This window comes from Phyllobates terribilis, unplaced genomic scaffold (genome assembly GCF_046119375.1).
Source record: "Phyllobates terribilis strain yellow unplaced genomic scaffold, ASM4611937v1 Scaffold_4__5_contigs__length_816908805, whole genome shotgun sequence".
NCBI classification, from domain to species: Eukaryota; Metazoa; Chordata; class Amphibia; order Anura; family Dendrobatidae; genus Phyllobates; species Phyllobates terribilis.
The window spans coordinates 585141984-585169205 of NW_027362764.1; the positions used below are offsets into that span (position 1 = coordinate 585141984).

The 27222-nt window shown below is 44.5% G+C and overlaps 1 protein-coding gene across 4 annotated transcripts in view; it reads left to right on the plus strand.

The window, feature by feature from the left end:
• The window catches only part of ANKRD29 (ankyrin repeat domain 29), a 92772-nt gene that overhangs the window by 31826 nt on the left and 33724 nt on the right, over positions 1–27222 (plus strand). For all 4 annotated transcript variants that reach the window (XM_073679185.1, XM_073679184.1, XM_073679183.1 and 1 more), the window contains one exon: positions 5801–5899. In XM_073679185.1, coding sequence (XP_073535286.1) covers positions 5801–5899 — 99 coding nt within the window. The remainder of the gene's footprint in view (positions 1–5800; positions 5900–27222) is intronic.

Consider the following 27222-nt stretch of genomic DNA (forward strand, 5'->3'; position numbering starts at 1 on the left):
AAAACCAGGCAATGTGAACTGAGGTCTAAGATGGTAGACATGCAAGAAATAGGAGCATGTTCACACTAGCAAAAAAGAAACAAAACCTACAAAAGACAAAAGACAAAAATATATCTCATACCCTACCATCATTATATATAAATGTAAAGCAAAGTTGCATAATAAATATAGGGTACTTAGTGAACTATTTTTGATCAAAAAAAGTATACAAGCCGTCCCACCAGCGGCAAGGTGACCCTAAATTGGGACGGTACCTATACTGCCTATATTAAAAACCTTACTGTATATCAAAGTTGAAGCAATGCATATAAAAGGGTAGACAAATAGGACCGGGTCCCAACTCCAGACCACCCAGGCCCGTGGTAAGCTACATATATACCAGTCAGCTCAACAAAGGGGATGCCACACCCTTAAATTGCACAGAATGCAAACAAGACAAAAAAACAGGCAATGTGAACTGAGGTCTAAGATGGTAGACATGCAAGAAATAGGAGCATGTTCACACTAGCAAAAAAGAAACAAAACCTACAAAAGACAAAAGACAAAAATATATCTCATACCCTACCATCATTATATATAAATGTAAAGCAAAGTTGCATAATAAATATAGGGTACTTAGTGAACTATTTTTGATCAAAAAGAGTATACAAGCCGTCCCACCAGCGGCAAGGTGACCCTAAATTGGGACGGTACCTATACTGCCTATATTAAAAACCTTACTGTATATCAAAGTTGAAGCAATGCATATAAAAGGGTAGACAAATAGGACCGGGTCCCAACTCCAGACCACCCAGGCCCGTGGTAAGCTACATATATACCAGTCAGCTCAACAAAGGGGATGCCACACCCTTAAATTGCACAGAATGCAAACAAGACAAAAAACCAGGCAATGTGAACTGAGGTCTAAGATGGTAGACATGCAAGAAATAGGAGCATGTTCACACTAGCAAAAAAGAAACAAAACCTACAAAAGACAAAAGACAAAAATATATCTCATACCCTACCATCATTATATATAAATGTAAAGCAAAGTTGCATAATAAATATAGGGTACTTAGTGAACTATTTTTGATCAAAAAAAGTATACAAGCCGTCCCACCAGCGGCAAGGTGACCCTAAATTGGGACGGTACCTATACTGCCTATATTAAAAACCTTACTGTATATCAAAGTTGAAGCAATGCATATAAAAGGGTAGACAAATAGGACCGGGTCCCAACTCCAGACCACCCAGGCCCGTGGTAAGCTACATATATACCAGTCAGCTCAACAAAGGGGATGCCACACCCTTAAATTGCACAGAATGCAAACAAGACAAAAAAACAGGCAATGTGAACTGAGGTCTAAGATGGTAGACATGCAAGAAATAGGAGCATGTTCACACTAGCAAAAAAGAAACAAAACCTACAAAAGACAAAAGACAAAAATATATCTCATACCCTACCATCATTATATATAAATGTAAAGCAAAGTTGCATAATAAATATAGGGTACTTAGTGAACTATTTTTGATCAAAAAGAGTATACAAGCCGTCCCACCAGCGGCAAGGTGACCCTAAATTGGGACGGTACCTATACTGCCTATATTAAAAACCTTACTGTATATCAAAGTTGAAGCAATGCATATAAAAGGGTAGACAAATAGGACCGGGTCCCAACTCCAGACCACCCAGGCCCGTGGTAAGCTACATATATACCAGTCAGCTCAACAAAGGGGATGCCACACCCTTAAATTGCACAGAATGCAAACAAGACAAAAAACCAGGCAATGTGAACTGAGGTCTAAGATGGTAGACATGCAAGAAATAGGAGCATGTTCACACTAGCAAAAAAGAAACAAAACCTACAAAAGACAAAAGACAAAAATATATCTCATACCCTACCATCATTATATATAAATGTAAAGCAAAGTTGCATAATAAATATAGGGTACTTAGTGAACTATTTTTGATCAAAAAAAGTATACAAGCCGTCCCACCAGCGGCAAGGTGACCCTAAATTGGGACGGTACCTATACTGCCTATATTAAAAACCTTACTGTATATCAAAGTTGAAGCAATGCATATAAAAGGGTAGACAAATAGGACCGGGTCCCAACTCCAGACCACCCAGGCCCGTGGTAAGCTACATATATACCAGTCAGCTCAACAAAGGGGATGCCACACCCTTAAATTGCACAGAATGCAAACAAGACAAAAAACCAGGCAATGTGAACTGAGGTCTAAGATGGTAGACATGCAAGAAATAGGAGCATGTTCACACTAGCAAAAAGAAACAAAACCTACAAAAGACAAAAGACAAAAATATATCTCATACCCTACCATCATTATATATAAATGTAAAGCAAAGTTGCATAATAAATATAGGGTACTTAGTGAACTATTTTTGATCAAAAAAAGTATACAAGCCGTCCCACCAGCGGCAAGGTGACCCTAAATTGGGACGGTACCTATACTGCCTATATTAAAAACCTTACTGTATATCAAAGTTGAAGCAATGCATATAAAAGGGTAGACAAATAGGACCGGGTCCCAACTCCAGACCACCCAGGCCCGTGGTAAGCTACATATATACCAGTCAGCTCAACAAAGGGGATGCCACACCCTTAAATTGCACAGAATGCAAACAAGACAAAAAACCAGGCAATGTGAACTGAGGTCTAAGATGGTAGACATGCAAGAAATAGGAGCATGTTCACACTAGCAAAAAAGAAACAAAACCTACAAAAGACAAAAGACAAAAATATATCTCATACCCTACCATCATTATATATAAATGTAAAGCAAAGTTGCATAATAAATATAGGGTACTTAGTGAACTATTTTTGATCAGGATTGAAGAGATGTAGATTGAAGGGACTGGGGAGGCACTACGTATGATGTGGAGACAGCGATCGCAATTTGCATGCAGCGCGGGACATGAATAAAACACTTTTTCACAGGTATGCAGGAGCACCTATAAGACTAGAAAATGGTTGTAAGAACCCCATTAACATGCTTTAAAAGGAGATGGGCAGGGTTCATAAGATATAAAACCGGTGACAGGTTCCCTTTAAGCTTCTTTTGAAGAAGCTACTCTAAGTTTTGCAATTTTTCACTACACTTTACACACTGTCCTTGCGCTTGTCAATGAGGGGATAAACAGAACAAATCTAACAATAGTTTTTACAGTTTTATTGAATTCTAATTTTAATTTCTGTCCGCTGTATAAGAACCACAGTGTTACTTTACCTGGCGCTACTAGCTAATGCTGCCAGGGCTGTAGGAAATTGCATTTCCAGAGTAATTTTAGGAATTTGTGGGTGACGGATTAGAATTCTGTAGTTTAATGTTGCTTGAAAAGTGTCACTCGTAAGAAAGAAAATAAAGTGAAAAAGAGCAGTAGAAATTCTGAAATTTCTCTCTGCAACTTGTAAGGCATTTCAGATATGATCAGGAAAATAGATAGGGTGTGCCTTAAAGCGCATACCCTGATTTATTATATATTTTCATCCAACAAACATTTTTAGGCTTTGAAAAGTCAAAAATTAGGTTTCTTAGTATGTGGTCAACGGAAAGATTTCTTCCATCTTAGGAAACATACAGGAAAGGTTTATCAAAGTATGGTCATATTGGCTGACATATTTATATTCTTGGTACAATTCCAGACCTCATTTAAGATATCTATGATACTGGCCTCCTTGCCTCTTGTTTTTGTCTGTCCTTCTTCTTACTTTATTATTTCTTCCCCTTTTATTTTCTTCTTTTGGCAGGGCAGCCCAGAGCACTGGGAGTTGGGATCAGACTTATAGAAGCAGAAGCACATCTAGGAAAGGGTGGGGCACAAGGAACGCTGGGGTGTAGGAGTTGGGATCAGGCTTATAGAAGTGGAAGCACATCAAGCAGAGGGTGGGGAAAAAGGAACGCTGGGGTGTAGGAGTAGGGATCAGGCTTATAGAAGTGGAAGCACATCAAGCAGAGGGTGGGGCAAAAGGAACGCTGGGGTGTAGGAGTAGGGATCAGGCTTATAGAAGTGGAAGCATATCAAGCGGAGGGTGGGGCACAAGGGAGGGTGGGGTACAAGGGATGCTGGGGTCTAGGAGTCGGGATCAGGTTTATAGAAGTGGAAGCACATCAAGCAGAGGGTGGGGTACAAGGGATGCTGGAGTCTAGGAGTCGGGATCAGACTTATAGAAGTGGAAGTACATCAAGCAGGGGGTGGGGCACAAGGGATGCTGGGTCTAGGAGTCGGGATCAGACTTATAGAAGTGGAAGTACATCAAGCAGGGGGTGGGGCACAAGGGATGGTGGGGCCTAAGAGTCGGGATCAGACTTATAGAAGTGGAAGCACATCAATCAGAGGGTGGGGTACAATGCTATCCCAGCTATTGGGCACCCCTTACTCACAGTCCCCATACTAGCTGTGTGATCTTCTTCTATTAGAGACAAAACATGGCCCAACCACACATTTTGCATGCCTGATTTCAGAATATTTTTGATATTTTTTTTCTTTGTTACCTTTAGTGGTCTACCGTGTCTTTTCTTGTTCTATTCTATCTGATATATGTTTTAGTCTCTGGACCATCTTATATGTATTATTGTAAATCCTTTATCTTTCAAAAAAGTTATACCTGAAAGCGAATATGATCAACATGTTTCCCTTAGCATCCTAACTTGCATGAAAAAATAGCAAACAAAAGTTAAATCCATATAAACAAAAGGGAATATTTCTACATTTCCCTTTTCCTTTATACTTTAAAAGTGTTGTCCAGGACTTCAATATTGATGGCCTATTCTTTGGATAGGTCATCAATATCTGATCAGTGGGGGTGCGACACCCGGCACCTTTCCCAATCAGATGTTACCACTGATGGGGCCGAAACGGCTCAGTTGCTGAGCTGCACAGCACAGTTTCAGGAACGGAATAGTGGCCGCGGCCAGATACTGCACATCCACCTCCTATTGATTCACATAGGAGGCGAGTATGCAGTACCCAGCTGCTGCCACTATACAGATGATGGAGCTGTGCGGTGCAACTTCGCAGCTGAGCATTTCTGACTGCCGCAGGTAACAGCTGATCGGCGGGTGCCAGATGTCCCACTCCCACTAATCAAACACTGATGATCAATCCTAAGGATTTACCATCAACGTTAAAGTCACAGACAAAACCTTTAATAGATACATTCCCTGGAGTCAGAACTTTACATTCAGTTTATGTAGACCAAGACAGGTTTTGGACTATTCTCTTAAAAAAAAAAAAGTATTGTGCTCTCTAGCATGCAGACATACCCCATTGTGGGGCAGCTTTAGAACACTACTAATCTGCAGATTAACACCATATCTGCAGATTAATAGCGTTTTTTTACATGACAGGTTCCCTTTAATTTATGCACCACTGAGTTGTCCAGCCCCAGGCACATGCCTAGTTTGTCTACATGTTAAATATATTTGAAAGTTTTGTGCACAGTAAATGCTGAAGTGTTCTATCGACATCAGATAAATGAAGCATTTTTCTAATGGATTTTCCCTACTTTGAAAATGACATCCATTTTCTTGTTCTACAATTGGATTGAATATTAATGATTAACAAACTTCTATTTAAATGTATTCTTTGCACTTGTACATATTAAGGTGTGATCACCAATATAAATAATGTGTGCAGTAGCTATGAATTAGCATTCTCTACAAGGGTATAACCTACTATTAACTAAATTCTGTGGAAATCCATTTATTGTAGCTGTAAAAACTGCAAGATGTTTGTTTGCTTAGTAGCCATGGATATAGCCTTGGATAAGTTCTCATTTACCTTTTTTATCTCCATAGGATGGAGGTACAGCATTACTGACAGCCTGTCAGCATGGACATTGCGGAGCAGCAGAAACCCTGTTAAAAAATGGAGCCAACATCCATGAGCAGCTTTGTGTATGTACTAACGAGCCAATAAGCATCATTATGAATTACTATGAATTAATCTGCTGAAAACACATCAGAGATGTCCACCAAGTGCATTTACAATAAAAACATTTTCAGTTGCAAATATAGGAAATCAGAATGCATTCATAAAAGAGGTTTTCAATTTTTCCAACTGTGCATTAAAATAACTATAATTGAAACCGTATAATACAGAATGGGGCAAATATAAAAGTAGCAAGTTATAGGGAGCAGTCCTCCTGTTAGGCTCACCTTGTCAAGTGGACCCACTAAGCCCCAGGTCCAGATCCGGGTGGGACCTGGGGATCGCAGGCATTGGAGTAGCTGGCAGGGTGGCACATGGGGAGCGAGGATGAGGCACCCTCAGGAATCTTGTGAGCAGCAGAATGGATAAAATAAAGTCTGCAGGGCAGCAGGGACACAAGCTCGTTAGCATGGTCTGCACAGGAGGTGGTGTCCTGAATCACAATCCCAAGACAAAGGTGTGTGTCCTAATGGGCCTTAAAAGCCCTAGGAAGATGATGTCACTGAGCCACGCTGGGCAACCTAACAAAACCTAATGTGGAGCACAACAGAGGGCTGCGGACCGAGGTGAAGGGAGCAGAGCATGGGATACCCAGGACAGGTGTGTAACACGTCCATTCATACAAAATATGAAAAGGGTGGTGCAGGGCTTAAAAACAGATGACCTATCCTTAAAAGAGATGATCAATTATGCAAGTCTGACATTCTGCACCCTCAGCAATCAACAATTTGTAGGACTGACCATCAATATCTGAAGCTCACCATACACATTGGACTAATGTTAGCTGAACCTAATGTTAAGAACAGATTCGGATGACAGACCATTGTGTTTGGGGCCTCGTACAATTGATTGTCAGGGGCATTAAGGATCCGGCATGTCCGATATTAGAGTGCCGATCTTTTTGTTCTATAAGGGATAAGCCGTCGTTGTCAGAGATGTCTGTCAGTAGCTCTCTCATAGAGAGAATAATAGTGCTTGGAGGAGCGAGAGTTCCTGTGTATGAGAGAGATTACCGAGATAGCTGTTGGCTGAAACATTATTCGCCTTGACAGCCATCTAATGTTTATGGGGGGTTTAAGTCCTAGACAACTCTTGTGCCATGAATCTCTTGGTTATGAAAATATCTGTATTTATATTTTAATTTCTACTGCTGTCAGGTTCTGCTTATACAATTTACTGTGTTTTTTCATATTTGAAGGAAATATTTACTGTAGTTAGCACAGGGGTCTCCAACCTGTGGGTCGGAAGGCCACGTGTGGCTCAGGGGCCCGTGATGCGTGGCTTGTGACTGTCTGCTTGCTTGGTGAATTAGCACCAGGTCTAGCAAACAGCTATTGTAGGCAGATCTACAGATGGTGACTTTTATGAGTAGTCGCGCACAGAAGAGCACATGTGGATAAGCATATACTGGCGTTTGGGGAATTGAGATAAATTAATTATGGTAAGCTAGAGATAGGATGGTACTGTCAGTCAGAGGAAGTGCCTGAAGCTGGGTGCAATAGTGTTGTGGGAGTCCTTGATGAGAGATTACCAATTTGGGTAAAGGTGGGAAACCCTGGAGCTTGGCATACTGCCTCAGTGTGATTTCTGTGGGAAAACTTTGGCTGTAATTATACCGGTAATGGGGTCTCTGGTTGTCACTACTCGGGTTATCTCAGATGTGAATGTGTCTCTCAAGGTAAGAAAGGTTGAGAGCCACTGAATTAAAGGTTAGACAATTTGATTAATGATTATAATTATTTTTGTTACTCATGGACTGTCTGAAACCTTTTCAGATAATGAACCTCTAGGAACCATCTGGCATGTAAGGTCTCAATGAGTCCCTTGTGAATCCATAAGATTTCTATACAAGAGAATAATTATTTGTCAGTTTATAATCTACCCTTTACCACCAAAATAATTATTTAGCAATTTACAAAAAACACCTAAAACCACCAGAACAATTGTTTAGCAATTTGAAAACTACCATACACCACAGATATTAAGCCATTCATGACGGGGAGATTTTTCCTTCTCTTCTAAGAGCCATAACGTTTTTGTTGTTCAAATAATTAATTTTGATTGACACTGTGAGGGCTTGTTTTTTTTTTACATTGCTGAGGTATAAGGCCCTTTATTGACTGTCAGTAAAAGGTGTATTGCTGGTTGCGAAGACATGGGGTCTTCCAGGGGCAGAACACTACTCAGACAACACAGGGTGATGGTAAACAGTGTGGCAATAATTTATTGAACCACCAGCAATTAATATCATATAGAACAATCCCAGCAAATACACGAGTTGTTGCAAAATTAAACATTCTGTATCTTTCCAGCCAGGGCTGTGGCCCATTAGGCTCTCATCCTGTAGTGTTCCTTGAACAGATACAGAGAACCCCTTTTTATACTTCACATTTGTCCTTTCAAGCCATCATTCACAGGTCAAGGGTCAGGGATCATAATATTATTTTACAGTGCTCGAATATTCACAGCTCACCCCCCCCAATGTTGGCTGGCAAACACCCTACAATGGTATTTAACATATTTAAGCAAACATTCATTGTTCAGAGTCCCTGTATGGCAGACGATACATTGTAGAAGCTGATATAAGATGTAGATAACAGCCATTCATCAATCACCAATATCACCTCAAGTGATCAGCATCCAGGTTTATAAGAACAATAGTCTATGTTGAGCAACCAAAGAAGACTACAGGTTACAGTGATATGAATAACACAGCAAGTAGCCCAGTAAGTGACACATCACTAGAATCAGGGTTTTTCTTTCTATTTTATGCTGCTCTCAAATGGGGCAGTAAAAACCTGGTGACAGATTCTCTTCACCTCCTAATCCATGTTCACACAATAGCTCACGAAGGAAAAAAATGGATCATAAAAAGAGTAGTCACATCCAGCTCTGCTGTACTCTACACATTAGCTTCAGAGATCAAAGCTGTCTTTCATCACATATCACAGGAAATCATATTCTTCTAACCTTCTGGGGACATGTTCTCTCTTCCCCTGCATGCCTCTGCCTGCTTATGATTGGGTCAACAAAATACAGGGGAAGAAGTGTACGCCCCCAGAGAAGAATCTCTGCTAACTTCCCTTTGGATTTATAAATTATAACCTAAACTTTACTAGCTAATATCTCCACCATGGAAAGTATAAATTAAATCATAAAAAATAAGTTTTATTCAGCTCTGCAGCCACTATTCCATGATGTGGCCAGTTTAATAAGCTAAAACTGGTGAAAATTTTCAGTAAATGATGTAAGCCACTTATTGAATTAGGTGCACCTTACAATTGATGGGCGGCTCTGCCAGAAATGTTACTCCAGTTAGGGACTGGAGTACATGTACATTTCTGACTAAGTTTTTGCTACAAAAGTGGTTTAAATTTTGATGAATTAGATGGACGGGCTATGACATGCCTCATCCCATCCCAGCTCTACCTAATTTGGCAAAGCTGACTGGGACTGGAATAAAAACACCAAAAGTCACAATGTTTGTTAGCAGATTTGAGTTGAGCAAAATTTTGTCACCTTTAGGCTATGTGCCCACGTAGCAGATTTGATGCATAGCGTTTTTGCCTCTCTCTGACAGAAAAAAACGCATGCAGATTTACATGCATTTCTGCCAGAGAGAAGCGTTTTTACATGCGTTTTCGCATGCATTTTTTCAAGCACTTTTCGGCTATGTGCCCACGTTGCATTTATGAAGCAGAAAATTTCTGCTGCATAAATGCAAGTCCTCTCCCGGAAAAACGCATGCGGAATTCCGCACGCGTTTATCGCGCATTTTTCGCGCGTTTATCACGCGTTTTCCACATGCGGAATTGCCTTGCGTTTTTTATGCATTGGACAAAGGCAATTCCGCTTGCGGAAACGCAAAATTAAATGACATGCTGCGGATTTTTGAACGCGGCATAAACGCTGCGGAAAAATCCGCAGCATGTGCATAGAACTTGCGGAATCCCATTGGGGACCATGGGGTGCGGATATACATGCGTTTTTCAAGCGTTTACGCTGCGGAAATTCTGCAGCATATACGCTTGAAAAATGCTACGTGGGCACACAGCCTTCCAAGCGATTTTGAGCATCACTTGGAAAAGTGCTTGACAAGTTGATCACACAATATAAATCCATGAAACCGGCATGGATTTATAATGTGTGAACAACTTAGATGCTTTAAGGCTGTGTGCCCACGTAGCGTTTTTCAAGCGTATATGCTGCGGAATTTCCGCAGCGTAAACGCTTGAAAAACGCATGTATATCCGCACCCCATGGTCCCCAATGGCATTCCGCAATGTCAATGCCCATGCTGCGGATTTTTCCGCAGCGTATATGCTGCAGTCAAAAATCCGCAGCATGTTCATTAATTTTGCGGAAGCGCAGCGGAATCAATGTGCGGATGGTACCCAAGTCTGGATGAGAGGAGACTCTCATCCAGACCTGGGTACCAAAGAACCTGTAAAAAAAAGAATAAAATAAAGTTTATACTTATCTTCTGATGTTTTCCCTCCGTCGCGCTGTTGTCTGAAGGACCTGCCACGTCATTGAGTCATGTGACCCACCACATGACTCAATGACGTCACCGCAGGTCCTGCACACAACAGCGTGAGTCGCTCAAGACTCCGGACGGGGCAGAGGATGCATCAGAAGGTGAGTATAAAGTTTATTTTTTTATTTTTTACCATTCTGAACAAGTTGTCAAGCACTTTTCCAAGTGATGCTTGGAGAAGTGCTTGATAACCCTCATGCGGAAATGCATGCAAAGACGCCTCACAAACGCTTCTACCTGGCGGGAAAACCGCATGTAATATCCGCATGCGATTTTCCCGCCAGGGAGAAGCGTAAAAAATATGCTTCAGGTCCGCAACGTGGGCACATAGCCTAAGGCTATGTGCCCACGTTGCATTTATGAAGCAGAAAATTTCTGCTGCATAAATGCAAGTCCTCTCCCGGAAAAACGCATGCGGAATTCCGCACGCGTTTAGGCTATGTGCCCACGATGCAGAAATGAAGCAGAAAATTTCTGCAGCATTTCTGCATCTCCCTGGCAGAAAAAACGCATGCAGATTGTGCATGCGTTTTTCCTGCAGAATACATGCGGATCCACATGCGGGTTCACATGCGTTTCTGCATGCAGATTGACAAGCACTTTCCAGGCGATAGCATCACTTGGAAAGTGCTTGACAACTAGGTCACACTGTATAAATCCATGCAAACAGCATGGATTTATACAGTGTGAACCGTAAAAATTAAAACAAATCAAGCTATACTCACCCCCGATGCCCGGCGTGGCTGCAGCGCTGCTTCCTGGCTTGTTCCCGGCTGCCGGCATATCGCGAGACAGAGTGGTGAAGGGCCTGCGGTCACATGACTGTGACGTCACCGCAGGTCCTTCAGCGCTGCTGGCATTCAGAGAGAAGACGCCGGACAGGTGAGTATAAACTTTATTTGTTATTTTATTCTTTTTTTACAGGTATAATGGTACCCAGGTCTGGATGAGAGTCTCCTCTCCTCCAGAACTGGGTACCATCCGCACATAGAGACGCATAGAAGCCGCTTGTACAAATGTACAGTCGCGGTTTCTATGCGTCTCAATGCAAGTCAATGGCGGGAGTTCCGCTGCGCTTCCGCAAAATTAAATGACATGCTGCGGATTTTTGTACGTAGCATAAACGCTGCGGAAAAATCCGCAGCATGTGCATAGAACATGCGGAATCCCCTTGGGGACCATGGGGTGCGGATTACCTAGCGTTTTACAAGCGTTTCCGCTGCGGAAATTCCGCAGCATAAACGCTTGAAAAACGCTACGTGGGCACACAGCCTTATCGTGCATTTTTCGCGCGTTTATCACGCGTTTTCCACATGCGGAATTGCCTTGCGTTTTTTATGCATTGGACAAAGGCAATTCCGCTTGCGGAAACGCAAAATTAAATGACATGCTGCGGATTTTTGAACGCGGCATAAACGCTGCGGAAAAATCCGCAGCATGTGCATAGAACTTGCGGAATCCCATTGGGGACCATGGGGTGCGGATATACATGCGTTTTTCAAGCGTTTACGCTGCGGAAATTCCGCAGCATATACGCTTGAAAAATGCTACGTGGGCACACAGCCTCAATGCAGCATCTATAGTAAAAAAAAAAAAAGAATAAAAAAGTTAAAAATAAACAAAACCTGTATATTCACCTCTCCGGCGGCCCCCGGTCTACTCTCCGGTCTCCTCCGGTCTGCTCCCGGCTGCGTCTTCTCTCTTAAGCGTCCCGCAGTGTACTGTCAGGACCTGCGGTGACGTAATTTAGTCAGCTGATGGTCACGCGACCATCACCTGACCGCCGGCGTCAGCGGTCATGTGACCATCAGGTGACTAAATGACGTCACCGCAGGTCCTGACCGTACACTGCGGGACGCTGAAGAGAGAAGACTCGGCCTGGAGCAGACTGGGGGAGACCGGAGAGCAGACCGGGGGCCGCCGGAGAGGTGAATATACCGGTTTTGTTTATTTTTAACTTTTTTATTTCTTTTTTTTCACCGCGTGGTAGCCGGGATGAAGAGGAGTTGTAGTCTCGTCTTCATCCCAGGTACCACACGCACAGCGGTAGAAATGGTCATGCTGCGTTTTGCAAAGCAATGCGAATTCGGACCGCAAATTAGCGCATCATGTGCACAGCACATCCGAATTCACATTGCTTTGCATGGCAGACTGTTTTACTAGCGTTTTCGTGGCCGTAAATACGCCGCAAAAGCACTACAAAAACGCTACGTGGGCACATGGCCTTAAAAGTATTTTATATCAGAAAGCTGTAGAAAATACCTTTATGAATTGTTTTTGTAACCATTCTTACTTTGCAGCATTTTTTCCACACTTGCCTAAAACCTTTGCACAGGGGAAAGTGTTGCAAAATTTTTCGCCCTCATTGACTGGTCTCCAGGGGCAACCACCCCTGTTGCCCAATCCTAACATGATAAGTCTACAATCACTCTGTGTGACTGCAGACTTATGAATCCCCTAGTGCACGCACTGTGCGCTGCGAGGATTCTCCAGTTTTTGAGCCGGAACTGGCAGGTATGTATGAGTTATACATACTCCTGGCCAGAACCTTAGTAATGGGTATAGCCTCGCTCCATACACTTGCATTTCGCGAGGCTGCTTCCCATCTAGTGACGCACCCGTCCAGTGGGTGCATCCATCTAGTGGGCGTGGCCTCGCTCAGTACAAGTGTATGGAGCGAGGCTACGCCCATTACTAAGGTTCTGGCCAGGAATATGTATAACTCATACATAGCTGCCTGCTTCGGCTCAGAAACTGGAGAATCCTTGCAGCGCACAGTGCGTGTACTGGGGGATTCACAAGGGAAAGTTGTGCTCAAGTTGCATCGAGCTCATACTACAAGTGAAAATGAAGCTACAAAAGTCTGTAGCCATAGCCTAATTCACTTACAGCTCATCTTACAGAATGATGTATGTATGCCATGTATGATTTCAGTTCCTCCCCACAATCAAAACAGCTGCCGCAGGGAGAGTTGTGTGACCTTACTTAACCAGAGCAATTATTTCTTTTAAAATAAATTGCAATATTAACATGCATCCGCTAAGGGTGAGGTAAGAGAAGCCTGCCAACTTAACTATTAATCTTTGTACCTACTCGTGCAGATATCTTTATTTTTATCTCATAAATCCTGTACCAACATGAAGACATACAGTACTCCTTGGTACAGCTGGCTTTGAAAGTAATCTCCAAATGATGCCTAGGTTTTATGCTAGGAGATTTTTTTTAAAGTGTACAATACAGCTAAAACATAACCCACAATATATGGCCAATAGTAAGTGGACACTCGAGCTAATTATTGAGTTCAGGTGTTTTTAGCCACACCCATTATACACAGATGTATAAAATCAAGCACACAGCCGTGTAATTTCCATAGACCTAGAGATAGGTAAGGATAAGGAGGCAAAATTGCAATAAACTTGGTTTACCTATGTTGCACCATTCTCCTGTTATTTGATTATTTTTTAGCTTTATTGCTAAAGAAACAGGCCACTGCTGCTGTCTTAGGGTATATGCCTTGATCCTTTTTGGCAGCGCTTTGAACGCAGCATACTTGTGCTGCGTCCAAAGCGCTGCACACTGGTGAATCCACATGTGTTCATTGAACATTTACCGCATCCTATACATTGCACTGATAGAATTTCTCTTGCGGAGACTAGTGTCTCGCAAGAGAAATTAACATGCTGCAGTCTGTAATGACGCAACTCATGTCTGTCTCCGCGGGTGAGCCACTGGAGCACGGAGACGCATAGTGGGCATGGGATTTCTTGAAATCCCGTCCACTATGCTCTAACATCTGGCCGCTGCGGATTGTACTCAGCGCAACTGCGCTGCATCCAATCCGCAGCTTTTACTGATTGTTTGAACGCACCCTTAGAGGGGGCTCCCACATATGCAGTTGCTACATTACTGTAGCAGTGTCCATTCTTACACTGAGGCTAGTCACGATCTTGGATTTGCTATCTCCTGATCTCAGCCTCCTGCAACCTGCACAATTAATAATAATAATAATCTTTTTATTTATATAGCGCCAACATATTCCACAGCGCTTCACGATTCAGGCAATATCTGCACTGTCCCCATTGGGGCTCACAATCTACATTCCCTATCAGTATGTCTTTGGAGTGTGGGAAGAAACCGGAGAACCCGGAGACAACCCACACAAACATGGGGAGAACATACAAACTCCTTGCGGATGTTGTCCTTGGTGGGATTTGAACCCAGGACCCCAGCACTGCAAGGCTGCAGTGCTAACCACTGAGCCACCGTGCTGCCCTACAATTATTTCTATATCACTGACCAATTTGCCCAAGAACATTTGTACACAGCTCTCCCTGCACCCCACAACCCTCCAGGGATCAGTGGCATACATCCAATGGCGACAGGTCATGTGTCCGCTATTGGACCTGTGAGCACCGGGCTGCCCCCCCCCTCTCCTGTCATTGCACCTTCAACTGTATCGGTATCTGCTCCCTGCCCCATCATTCACACTCGGCATCTGAGATCTGATGTCTCAGCGCAGCGGGGCGAGATGACGTCGCTTCATCATGTCCGCTGTGTTGAGCTGTGAAGACAAATGTCACTCAAGGTGTGGGAAAGACTTAGTGCAACACAAAGGGAAGGAGGAAAGTGAGCCCAGACTCTAGGGAAAGGGGAGAAAGTGGAGACCTCCTAGGTTGATCTAGCGTCAACTTGTCCTTCACAAGGAATAGTGAATATCACCAGCACCTCCCTTTAGAACACACCAGATATTTATACACCCAGGCCAAGGAGTTAATTATCCAGAGGGAGGTAGCCGCTGGGTCCTAGAGACAGCCTCTAAGAAGATGTCTGTAATGCCAAACGTAGAGATCTCCTGCTGCCAACTGCAGGGCGACTGTCTGTCACCTCTGACACACCCGTGACAACAACACTTCAGAACGCTTGGTACAGAGACCAGAGCAGCTGGAGAATGAGGAAGATAGGTGAGTATTATATTTATATATTTTTTTAAATCAGTGATAAGGAGAACTATGGGGGTGCATTACACTATATGGAGGACTATGGGGGATGCATTATACTATACGGAAGACTATGGGTGTGCATTATACTATGTGGAGCACTATGCGGAGTGCAATATACTATATGGAGGACTATGGGGGGTGTGCATTATACTGTATGGAGGACTATGGGGTGTATTATACTATATGGAGGACTATGGGATGCATTATACTATATGGCGGACTATGGAGGTACATTATACCATATATAGAGGACTATGGGGGTGCATTATACTATATGGAGGACTATGCAGAGTGCACTATACTATATGGAGGACTATGTGGAGTGCATTATGCTATATGGAGGACTATGAGGAGTGCATTATGCTATATGGAGGACTATGGGGGTGCATTATACTATTTGGAGGACTATGGGGGTGCATTATACTATATGGAAGGTAGGGCCCATTATATTATGTGGATGACTATGTGGGGGCTATTATAATGTTTGGAGGGCCATGTGGGTGTCATAATATTTGGAGGGCTATGTGGGGGCCATTATACTATTTGAAGGGCTATGTAGGGGACATTATAATATTTTGAGGGCTATATGGGAGCTTTTATACTTTATGGAGGGCTATGTGGGGCCATTATACTGTAAGCAAGCAATTATACAGTGTAAAGGTTATTGTGGGGTTCATCATACTGTATGGAGGGCTGTATGGGGGCCACTATACTGTTTGGAGGACTAGTGGGGGCTATTATACAGTGTGGAGTGGGAACCCATTTTACTGTATGTAGAGCCATTATATTGCATGGAGGGCTGTGTTGGGATCTCCATACTTTGCCAGGGGAGTTGAGGGGGTACAGTAGGGTCATCATACTGTGTGTGTGGAGGGTACTGTGGAGGACTATGAGGGGTGCATTATATTATATGGAAGGTAATGTAGGGCCCATTATATTATATGGATGGCTATGTGGGGGCTATTATGATATTTGGAGTGCCATGTGGGGGTTATAATAATATTTGGATGGCTATGTGGGGGCCATTATACTATATGGAGGGCTATGTGGGGCCATTATACTGTATGCAAGCAATTATACAGTGTAAAGGTTATTGTGGGGTGCATCATACTGTATGAAGGGCTGTGTGGGGGCCACTATACTGTTTGGAGGGCTAGTGGGGGCTATTAAACTGTGGAGTGGTGTGGGGGCCCATATTACTGTATGTAGGCCTATTATACTGCATGGAGGGCTGTGTTGGGGTCTCAATACTTTGCCAGGGGAGTTGAGGGGGTACAGTAGGGTCATTATACTGTGCGTGTGGAGGGTACTGTAGAGGAATTCACTGTGGGGATACCATATTGTGTTTGGGGGCACATTTGTTGTCATCATAGGTTACGGGTGCAATGAAAGGGGAATCTAGGGCTTGAGTGGAAGGAAAATTACTTTGTATAGGCTGCAAGGTTGTGACATATGCTCTTCTGTGACCCCGCGAAATATATATATATATATATATATATATTTTTTTTTGGGGGGGGGGGGGGGCAATAAGAACTTTTGCTATGGGGCCTCATGATTTTTAGGTACGTCCTTGCCGGGGATTGACAGCTGCTGATCCCTTACTGGGACTTTTAAAGTATAGTTTTTAAAGTTGACCGGGTAACGTTGATTCTCTGGTAAGATAAGGTGGTCAAGGTAAGCAGCAGGGACCAGAGGAGATGGTGTGGTTTTGGCATTGCCAGATGGCACATGGATCAGAGAGGAGAAGGATAGCGGAGTACGCAGGATGGGAGATAGAGAGAGGGAGCCAGAAATACCAGAGGAAATTGAGCCATGTATGCTGAGATACACAGGAGCATTAGATGTATAGTTAATCTGGGACTTTCAGTAGACAAATTGTTAATGGCTGAGGCAAATTAAATTAGCAGTCAAGTGGTTAACTGTAAGACAGCAGCAATGAATAGACAAACTGGATAGTTGCTTGCAGAGAAGATTACACACTGTTGCAGTATGAGTGTAAGTGGGAATAACACCAGTATTGGCAAAAGAGAGTTTGCTATACCTGTTGCAGCAGAGGTGTACCAGTATCAAGAGAGATGAGTTTGTTATCAAGTACCTGTTGCAGGTCTGAGCTATGAAGTAGTTGCAAATGAAAAAAAGCTGAACAACAGGCTGGAGTTTACTGGAGATGATTAGACAGTTTAAAGATGTAGATAATGAAGTAAACTACCTGTAGTACATAGGGTAGCTGAACACTTTTTTGTTCAATGAATACTCAGACAGTAAATGGCTGTCTGAGTCTGCCTTCAAAGGCATTTGAGTGATGATATTAAAGGTGTTTTCCTATTTACCACAATAACTCAGTGTTGATTTGCACAAAGGAAACCGGCCTATGAGAAGGAACCAAAACCAAGTGCCTGAGCCAGAAGTCTTGCGTAATAACAGTACACAGGAGGATGTGACATGCAGAAGTAGTGCTGTTGCTTCAAAAGCATCCAGCAACTATTAAAAGTAACACAAGCACAAGAGACAGGAAGTGTTGTGCTCCAGAAGCATCCAGCAACTAGAGGGGTTAACACAGTCACAGGAGACAGGGAGTGTTTTAGCAGAGCTTCAGGGGGATTGTGAGGAAGTGGTTTACTGTCTGGCTGGAGCCGAAGAGAAAGGTGGTGTGTGAAATGTATCTCACAGAAGGCAATGGAACAGAATTCAGATCAGGAGGGAAGCTAAACACAGGTCAGATAGACTTCCTGAGCTAACAGTGTGGTGTATTATCGGGCAGAAAGATAAGGACTGAAAGGAATCGTGTCATAGGGATCTTCTCCCTGATAAAACCCTCCCCCCCTCCATCTCCATGCAGGATAAAGAATGCTGTTTACTATTGAGTCCTTGTAAAGGAAAAGCCTGTGCTTGTGTATACATAGAAGTGTGCTGCTAAGAGATCTAATCTGTGCTGAATTATGCTACTGAAGAGACTGACGTTACTGTGCCTGCTTTAATAGACTGTTCTGTAATGAAGAGTGTTGCTGTCATATCCCTGAATTGCACTGGCCATGCTTTTGATTAAATCCCACTGTTAAACTGTTGAAAAAGACTCTTGTCAGATGTGTCTGGTCAGCAATTGAATCTATTGTGTGCCTGGGAGAAGCTTCAGCATATGGTCGCCCTGATTAACGGTTCCCCCAGGATTCCAACGAATTCATGAATCCCGTCTCGCCCTATCTGAAACTAGCGGTGTGTGTGTAACAAGGACTATAACAACCAGTCTTACCATAGCAGGTTCTCATAATCACAGCACTTTCGATGTTGCAGAAACAGACAGGGTTACCTTATAAAGCAGCATCAGAGCACACACAGTACAGGGTAGCAGCGCCACCATACTGATGGCCTGATCCTCCAATCAAAGAGGGGCACCTGCTTTCCAGCAATAAAATTGGCTGGCTGGGGAGCGGTGCACTCCTGACACTTGCAGAGGAGTATAAATGTGTAACTGTTGTACTGTTATATGAAGGCACTTTTACCAGAAGTCACTTCATGAAATTTCTGCTAGATTTGTTCCATGTGGCTGGGTCAACTGTACATGAAATTATTCTGAAGTGGAAGCATCTAGAAGTAACAGCAGATCAACCATGAAATATTAGACAATGTAAACTTCTAAAATGGCAAGTGTCGAGTGTGGTGGGTAAAAATCCAAACCCCACAGAATATACCACTTTCTACTGCACTTGTTAATGACAGAATATTTCTAACATATTATTGGCATTAATATAAGAACTGAACTGCCGCTGATCAGTGATATCATTACTTAAGTTTTTGCAGTCTGAATAAAATCAACCAGTGTCTGAATCCTGCATGCACAAAATTTTCAACCACATAAATACAAAATGGATTAGGGAAAGAAAAACATAGAATTATGGCATGTCCTAATGTAATAACTTCAAGATGGGTTAGTAACCCCTGGCTAGTAGCAACCCACTGCAGATCTGCTTACCTTAGGGGGTTGTGCAGAAGCACCATTGGGGAGTCAGTGCTTGGTGTATGTCTGTGTCAGTGAAGAACTAGCTTTGGCAGGGCTTAAGAGAGTTTTTAATGTCTGAGCATCCACGCAAATAATTAAAGGGGTTGTCCGGCCTTAGGGTACAAGTTTGAAGTCACTCTATATGATTGCAGACATATGAATATTCATTGCGGGTGCACGGTAAGGATTCTGTGGTGCCAGCGGCTGCTGCTTAGCTGAAAGTATGTGATTTGCATACATGCGGTCATGTGCCAACTAGACGTGTGCAGCCTCGCTCAGTAAATTAAGCGAGACTGGACACGTCTAGTAGGAATGTATCCAGAAGTATGCAAATTGCATTGTTGCAGTCGCATGACTGTCTGCACCTGGCGCCGGCATCAGAGAATCCTCACAGCGTGCAAACTTGTACCCCAAGGCCGAACAACCCCTTTAATATCGTTCGTTGCAAGACTGGCATTTTCATTCAGCCTAATGAAGACGCCGGAACTATGCTGAATTGCATTCAATGGACTTGATACCTCTAATTTTAAGTGTGTTTGCAGTTTTTATACTTTTGAAAAATATTTTTACAAGAAAATACCCATTTTCTCTACGTGCCGCTGGATACACTTTGTATTTCACCAACCAAAGCTCAGTATTTTTCTCTGGACCTCATGTTACATCTGTACAAAAACCTGTGAACAGCGTTTACTTAATTCATTTTTTTAAATCTAGTTTTAACTACTTGTAATATACCTGGCAGGGCATCCAGCTGATTGGGTGAATATTTATTATTTCAATTTGCCTAAAAGTAAAGTGACAGCTGCACATTAAACCCATCCCCCCCCAAAAAAAAACAAATTTTTGTACATACTTTAATGGGTTTTCTTGTCTGATAAGGAAAGTCTACTGTCACCTTACATGACTGTAGATGGCTAAGTTATTGAGTGTACGGTGTGCACATGTAAAGTGACCAAGAGTGGTAGTCATGATTGAGCTGCTGACCGGTTACGCTCTGGCACTTTACAGGAATACAGTGTCCCAATCCCAGTGTGTTGTCAGGTGTGGGGTGCATCACACTCACTTGTAGGCTGCAGGCCTCCATTGTCTCCAGGCCTCCATCATCAGGAATCACCGCACACAGTTCAGGGGACACCACGTTCATTGCAACGAGCAAACGTTTACTGGTCAGTTCATGTTCATCAAGTTGTAACATAAGGCAGAGGTCCCAAACCGCCGGTCCGCGGACCAGGACCGGGCCGTTGGGGTTTTTCAGCCGGTCCGCGGCACCGCCACAATCACTAAACATTGACAGTGTGCTCTGGTCTGCGGTGGCTCAGAGCACACTGTGTGGGGTGGATGCTGCCCGCTGTTCTAGACTCCCACAGGGTAGACCTGTAGAGGACCTGTGATGACATCAAGGTACATAACTGTGATGTCACCACAGGTCCTGAAGCAGGGGCGGAACTACCGCCCGTGCAGCCGGTTCATTGAATGGGGGCCCGAGGGAGAGGGGGCCCCTCCGGCAGGGCCGCCATCAGGGCATGACTGCCCTGACTCCAGTATGGGGCCCGGCCGGTAGGAGCCCCCTCAGAGCCCCCCTCTTGTGCGTCTCTCTCCTCATGGGGCCCCCGGCCCCATGCAAAGCGCCGGGTCCAGGACATCTCATAATTCCTCTGACTTCCGGTCATGTGACGGCGCCGTCACATGACCGGAAGGCAGGAGAACCTGGTGTCAGCGATTTGGACGAGCGTCAGGATTCTGCAGGGATCGCATGGGGGTAAGTATAACAAGTTTTATTTTTTTTTAAATACAATTAACTAGGAGTGGGGGGAATGGGAGATGCACATGGGGGGAGGGGAGAGATGAGAGATGCACATGGGGGAGGGGAGAGATGAGAGATCCACATGGGGGGGAGGGGAGAGATGAGAGATGCACATGGGGGGAGGGGAGAGATGAGAGATGCACATGGGGGAGGGGAGAGATGAGAGATGCACATGGGGGGGAGAGATGAGAGATGCACATGGGGGAGGGGAGAGATGAGAGATGCACATGGGGGAGGGGAGAGATGAGAGATGCACATGGGGGGAGAGATGAGAGATGCACATGGGGGGAGAGATGAGAGATGCACATGGGGGGAGGGGAGAGATGAGAGATGCACATGGGGGGAGGGGAGAGATGAGAGATGCACATGGGGGGAGGGGAGAGATAAGAGATGCACATGGGGGGAGGGGAGAGATGAGAGATGCACATGGGGGGGAGGGGAGAGATGAGAGATGCACGGGGGGTGAGAGATGCACGGGGGGGATGAGAGATGCACGGGGGGGGTGAGAGATGCACGGGGGGGATGAGAGATGCACGGAGGGGATGAGAGATGCACGGGGGGTGGATGAGAGATGCACGGGGGGTGGATGAGAGATGCACGGGGGGGTGAGAGATGCACGGAGGGGGATGAGAGATGCACGGAGGGGGATGAGAGATGCACGGGGGGTGAGCTGCACATGGGGGGGTGAGAGATGCACATGGGGGGGTTATGTTTACATAACTTTGTTGCCTTATGAAGGGCGGGCCCCCAAAAATTTCTTGCACAGGGGCCCACTACAGTCTGTGTCCGCCCCTGGGATGAAGTAAATGCAGCTGAACAGCAGCTGTCAGGACAGCTGCCCTGTCCTGCTGCAGGGCGTGATGGGGCCTCAGTGATGCGGCTCCTGGCACAGCACATTATGTGGGGCTCCTGGCATAGCTCCTGGCGGGGACCTGGTCTACACTATATGATAGGTATGCACTAAACTCCAAATCCCTCCATTACCCCGCCCCCATATGACCAAAGCCCCGCCCACCCCACCCCCTCCTTGCTGGGCCATGGAAAAATGATCTTGCTTCAAGCCGGTCCCTGGTGCAAAAAAGGTTGGGGACCACTGACATAAGGGATAGGGTGCAGAACTTCATGTTTCTTACTTCTTTAGTACAGAACATCTTCAGCTCTACCACTCGTTGATCCTGGACTGTCCCTAAGCCCACAGTGACATGCAGAAGTAGTTCTGTTGCTTCAAAAGCATCCAGCAACTATTAGAAATAACACAAGCACAGTAGACAGGAAGTGTTGTGCTTCAAAAGCATCTAGCAACTAGAGGGGTTAACACAGTCACAGGAGACAGGGAGTGTTTTATCAGAGCCCCAGGGGGATTGTGGGGAACTTGTTTTTGTAGTCTGGCTGAAACCAAAGAGAGAGGTGGTGTGTTATCTGTATCTGACAGAAGGCAACTGAACAGGATTCAGATCAGGAGAGAAACTAAACACAGGTCAGATAAATTCCCTAAACTAACAGTGCAGAGTATTATCGGGCAGGAAGATAAGGACTGGAAGGAATTGTGTCACAGGGATCATGTCCCTCATCAAACCCTCCCCCCTCCATCTCCATGCAGGATAAAGAATGCTGTGTACTATTGAGTCTTTGTGAAGGAAAAGCCTGTGGTTGTGCACGCATAGAAGTGTGCTGAAAAGAGATCTAATCTGTGCTGAATTATGCTACTGAAGAGACTGATGCTACTCTGCTTGCTTTATTTGACTGTACTGTAATGAAGATTGTTGCTGTAATATCCCTGAATTGCACTGGCCGTGCTTCAGATTAAATTCCACTGTTAAACTGTTGAAAAAGACTCGTCAGAAGTGTCTGGTCAGCAACTGAATCTATCGTGTGCCTGAGAGAAGCTGCAGCCTATGCTCGCCCTGAGTAACGGTTCCCCCAGGGTTCCAATGAATTCATGAAACCCGTCTCGCCCTATCTGAACCTAGCGGCGTGCGTGTAACATTGGTGGCCCGTACGGGGAGTCTGGAGCGGGAATTAGCATGTAGAGGGAGAAGAGGAAAAGAGTCTGGAAAAACACAGCAGCACAGCACCTCAACTCAACTCTGCTACACCAGTTAAAGGGGACCAGCCCTAAATAAAAACTCACTAGCAGCAATGGATGTGGAAATACAAATGGACAGAATTAGTGAGCTGCTTCTTCAGTTAACCTGTGAACAATTGAGAACAGTAGCAGAACATATAAAGATGTCACAGATTTCTAAAGCACACAACCGCAGGCAACTGTTAGCTGCCATTAATGCAAAAATGGATGAGCTGGGAAAGAAAGAAGCTGAAGACGTCATGGGAACGTTCCTCCAGGAGCTTACACAGTTTCTAGACAAGTTGAAGTTGGAGGATGGAGGGACGGCACCAATTACCAAAAGTGGGAATCTCCGTCCGCAGACTGAACTACAGGAATTGAAAGAACAATTCAAAGCCCTAACAACATCCTTGCAGGAATTGACCAAAACCTCTGAACGGGTGATAGACTCAGACAGAACCTTTAACCTGCACGGGTTAGATAAATCAGGAAGACAGGAACACCACAAATCACCATAAGGAAAGAATTCAAGATCGTGACCGATTGGAGAAAGTGAACAGAAAGAGAAACTGTCTTATATGAACTTGTTGCACCAGATCGATGCAGGCTTACAGAAAGGCTACCAGCCAGATGAGATCGTTGAGGGGGTGGTGAAAGTGATCCGCCCTGGATTGAACCTCCATAGTATGCTAGAAATGAAGAGTCAATTGACCTTGCAACAGCTGAAGATGATTTTAAAAGGGCACTATAAAAGAGGAGAATACTTCAGAATTGTTCCACTGACTTATTAACCTCACACAGAAAAATAATGTATCACCCCAAAGTTTCTTGTTCAGAGGAATTGAACTGAAGGATAGACTGTTGTTTGCATCCAGAGATGTAGAAGCGGAGGAGAAGTTTGATGCTGGACTAGTCCAGAAGAAGTTCTTGACATCATTGGGAACGGGGTTAATCAGCAAAGACATCAAGTTGCAGCTGAAACAGTACCTAGAAGATCCTGGCATTCTGGACGAAGTACTAATTGAAAAAATGAATGAGACAGCTAGTTTGGAGTCAGAGAGCGAACAAAAGTAAAAGAAAGGCTCTGCTCCTAAAATCACTAATAAGAGTCAGCTGAAGTTGGAGACCCCGGTGGCCAGTCCGAAGATCATCATGGAGACCCTCCAGTGCCACCTCTGAGAGGGAACCTTAAAGCACCAACCAAAGATAGGACCACTAGTGCTGACTGGGAGGAAGTAATAGGAGAACTGCGAGCAGACTTGATTTAGGTGAAAAAGTTGATTAGTTCCAGGTCAGAACCTGTATTCCTCAGACCCAGGAATGGGTTCCAAAACAGAAGATACCCGGCTTGTGAAGCGTGCCGTTCATCAAATCAGAGTACGGTGTGTGTCCACTGTCTGAGATGTGGTGGGGAAGGACATTATGCCAAGGAATGCCAATGGTCACGGTCATTTGGGTTAAAAGACAGGAGGTTGCCAGTGCTGGGCGACAGGTAACCGCGACACGGAGGAGGCCCCAAAAGCAAATCCAAATCTCACCAAACCCCAGAGCGGCGCATGAGGTAAACGGCTGCATCATTACTATCCCCAAGTGTGTTCCAGTCTACAAAAGATGCAAGAGAGGCAGGGGCATCAGTTACTTAATGCCCAGTGCGGAGGTCAAATTATGTTCTCTTGGGAGGATGATTCCTCGGTCAGTAAAGATAGCCTCATCAGCCTAATCGGTGAAAGATGCTTTATACAGTGTCAGCTAGATGGACTCCTGGTAAAAGCACTGTGGGACAAAGGAGCCCAAGCGAGCCTTTTAAATGAAGAATTGAGAAGGCGCTACCTGCCACATACCTGCCTTCGGTTGCTAAAAGAACTCTTAGGACCAGTGGAACTCCACGGCAAAGCTGTCAACCTGACCGAAATCCCTTTCATAGGCTGGGTGGAAGTGACTTTCCAACTGAGGGCCACGAAGAACAGCAACACCATTGAGCTTTTGGTACCTTTTCTCGTGACCAGTGATCAGAACGTGGCAGAGGATCCTATCCTGGGTTATAATCTAATCAGTGAGGTCATCACGAAACACAAGTCAAGGACGCTGGTGGTGGATGCAATTGCCACATCGCTTGCCATACCCAACACCGTGGCGGAAAATATGATTCATAGAGTAAAGAAAGCACAGAATACTATGGACCTAAAAGAAGTCAAGGTAGGCTGGCACCCAACCATCATCCCTGCAAACCAAATGGTGGGGGTGAGGTGTGGAGTCTGGGTAGAACCGGGAAGAAAAGTCCAGAAAAGACTTTTCGTGCCAAAAGACTCCTCAGAACTTCCAGAAGGCCTAGTTCAAGGTGAGACTGGGCTTACGACCCCTACTGGTGGGTTTGCACGAGTGACGGTACCGATGATGAATACTACGAAACACGAAATTAGACTGGATCCAAAGACTGTGTTAGGTCACATCGAAACTGATATATCCAGCCACTGTGAGACCCGCCCAGAGGTCTACCGTGAATTCAGTCTCCCCACCAAGGAACAGGAGTTGCCCAGGGGAGAAAATTGCACGGCCCACCTCGGGGTCCTGGGATCCCTCAGTACCCCTGGAACACTTGTGTGCTGAAGATTGAGCGGTAGCAAAACAAATGCTGAGAGAAGAGTGTCATGCATTCTCCAAAGATGACTCTGATATAGGCTGTATCCCGTCATTACAGTTGAAAATCAATTTGAAAGACACGAACCCAGTAACCAGAAGTTACATGTCTGCCGAAACCATTACACCATGAAGTGAAAGAGTATTTACAAAAACCTAATCAACAGAGGTTGGGTCCAAAAGTCGAAGTAGTCTTATTCCTCTCCTATTGTTTGTGTTAGGAAGAAGGAAGTTACGTTGAGACTCTGCTGTGATTACCGGGAACTAAACCGAAAGTCAGTACCTCATCAGCACCCGATACCAAAGATTCAAGATATGCTGGATAGCCTATCAGGAAGTACATGGTTCTCTGTCCTCGATCAGGGTAAAGCATACCATCAAGGTTTTGTTGAAGATTCCAGTAGACCTTTGGCAGCATTCATCACACCGTGGGGGTTATATGAGTGGATCCGCATACCGTTTGGGCTCAGTTCAGCTCCAGCAGAATTCCAGAGGACCATGGAGACATATTTAGAAGTATTGGGGGACGATATCTGCCAGCCTTACTTGGATGACAATATGGTACACAACAAAACCTTCCGGGAGCATGTTGAACATGTGTGAACCGTATTACAGTGGTATTGACAATACAGAGTTAAGTTGACCCCAAAGAAGTGTGAACTGTTCAAAAGGCTAGTCCGATTTCTAGCGAAAATTGTGTTCGGAGAAGGATATACCATGGACCCAGCAGAAATCGCTCCGGTACTGGCCTTAAAAGACAAGCGGCCATATACTGTCGGGGAGTTGAGGCAGATATTAGGATTCCTCTCCTACTATCGTACTTTCATTCAGAACTTCTCCAGGATTGCTGCCCCACTATACCTCCTCTTGGGGGGGGGACGACAGACTCAACAACACACATGGAGAACAAAGAAGAATGCGGGTAGTACCGGGTTTAAAAGAAACAACGCTGTTTCGTCCCAACAGCCCATTCTCTGGACAGCAGACCACCAGGAGGTATTGGAAGAACTAGTAGACTACCTGGTAAAACCACCCATCTTGGGATATCCTGATTTCAACTTATCGTTTGCTCTTCATTGTGACGCTTCTCAAGTTGGACTGGGAGCTGCCCTGTATCAGCATCAAGATAGAAAATTGAGAGTCATCGGTTACAGTTCCAGAACATTGACAGACGCCGAGAAAAATTACCATCTACATTCCGGAAAATTGGAGTTCCTAGCATTGAAATGGGATATCTGTGAACTATTTA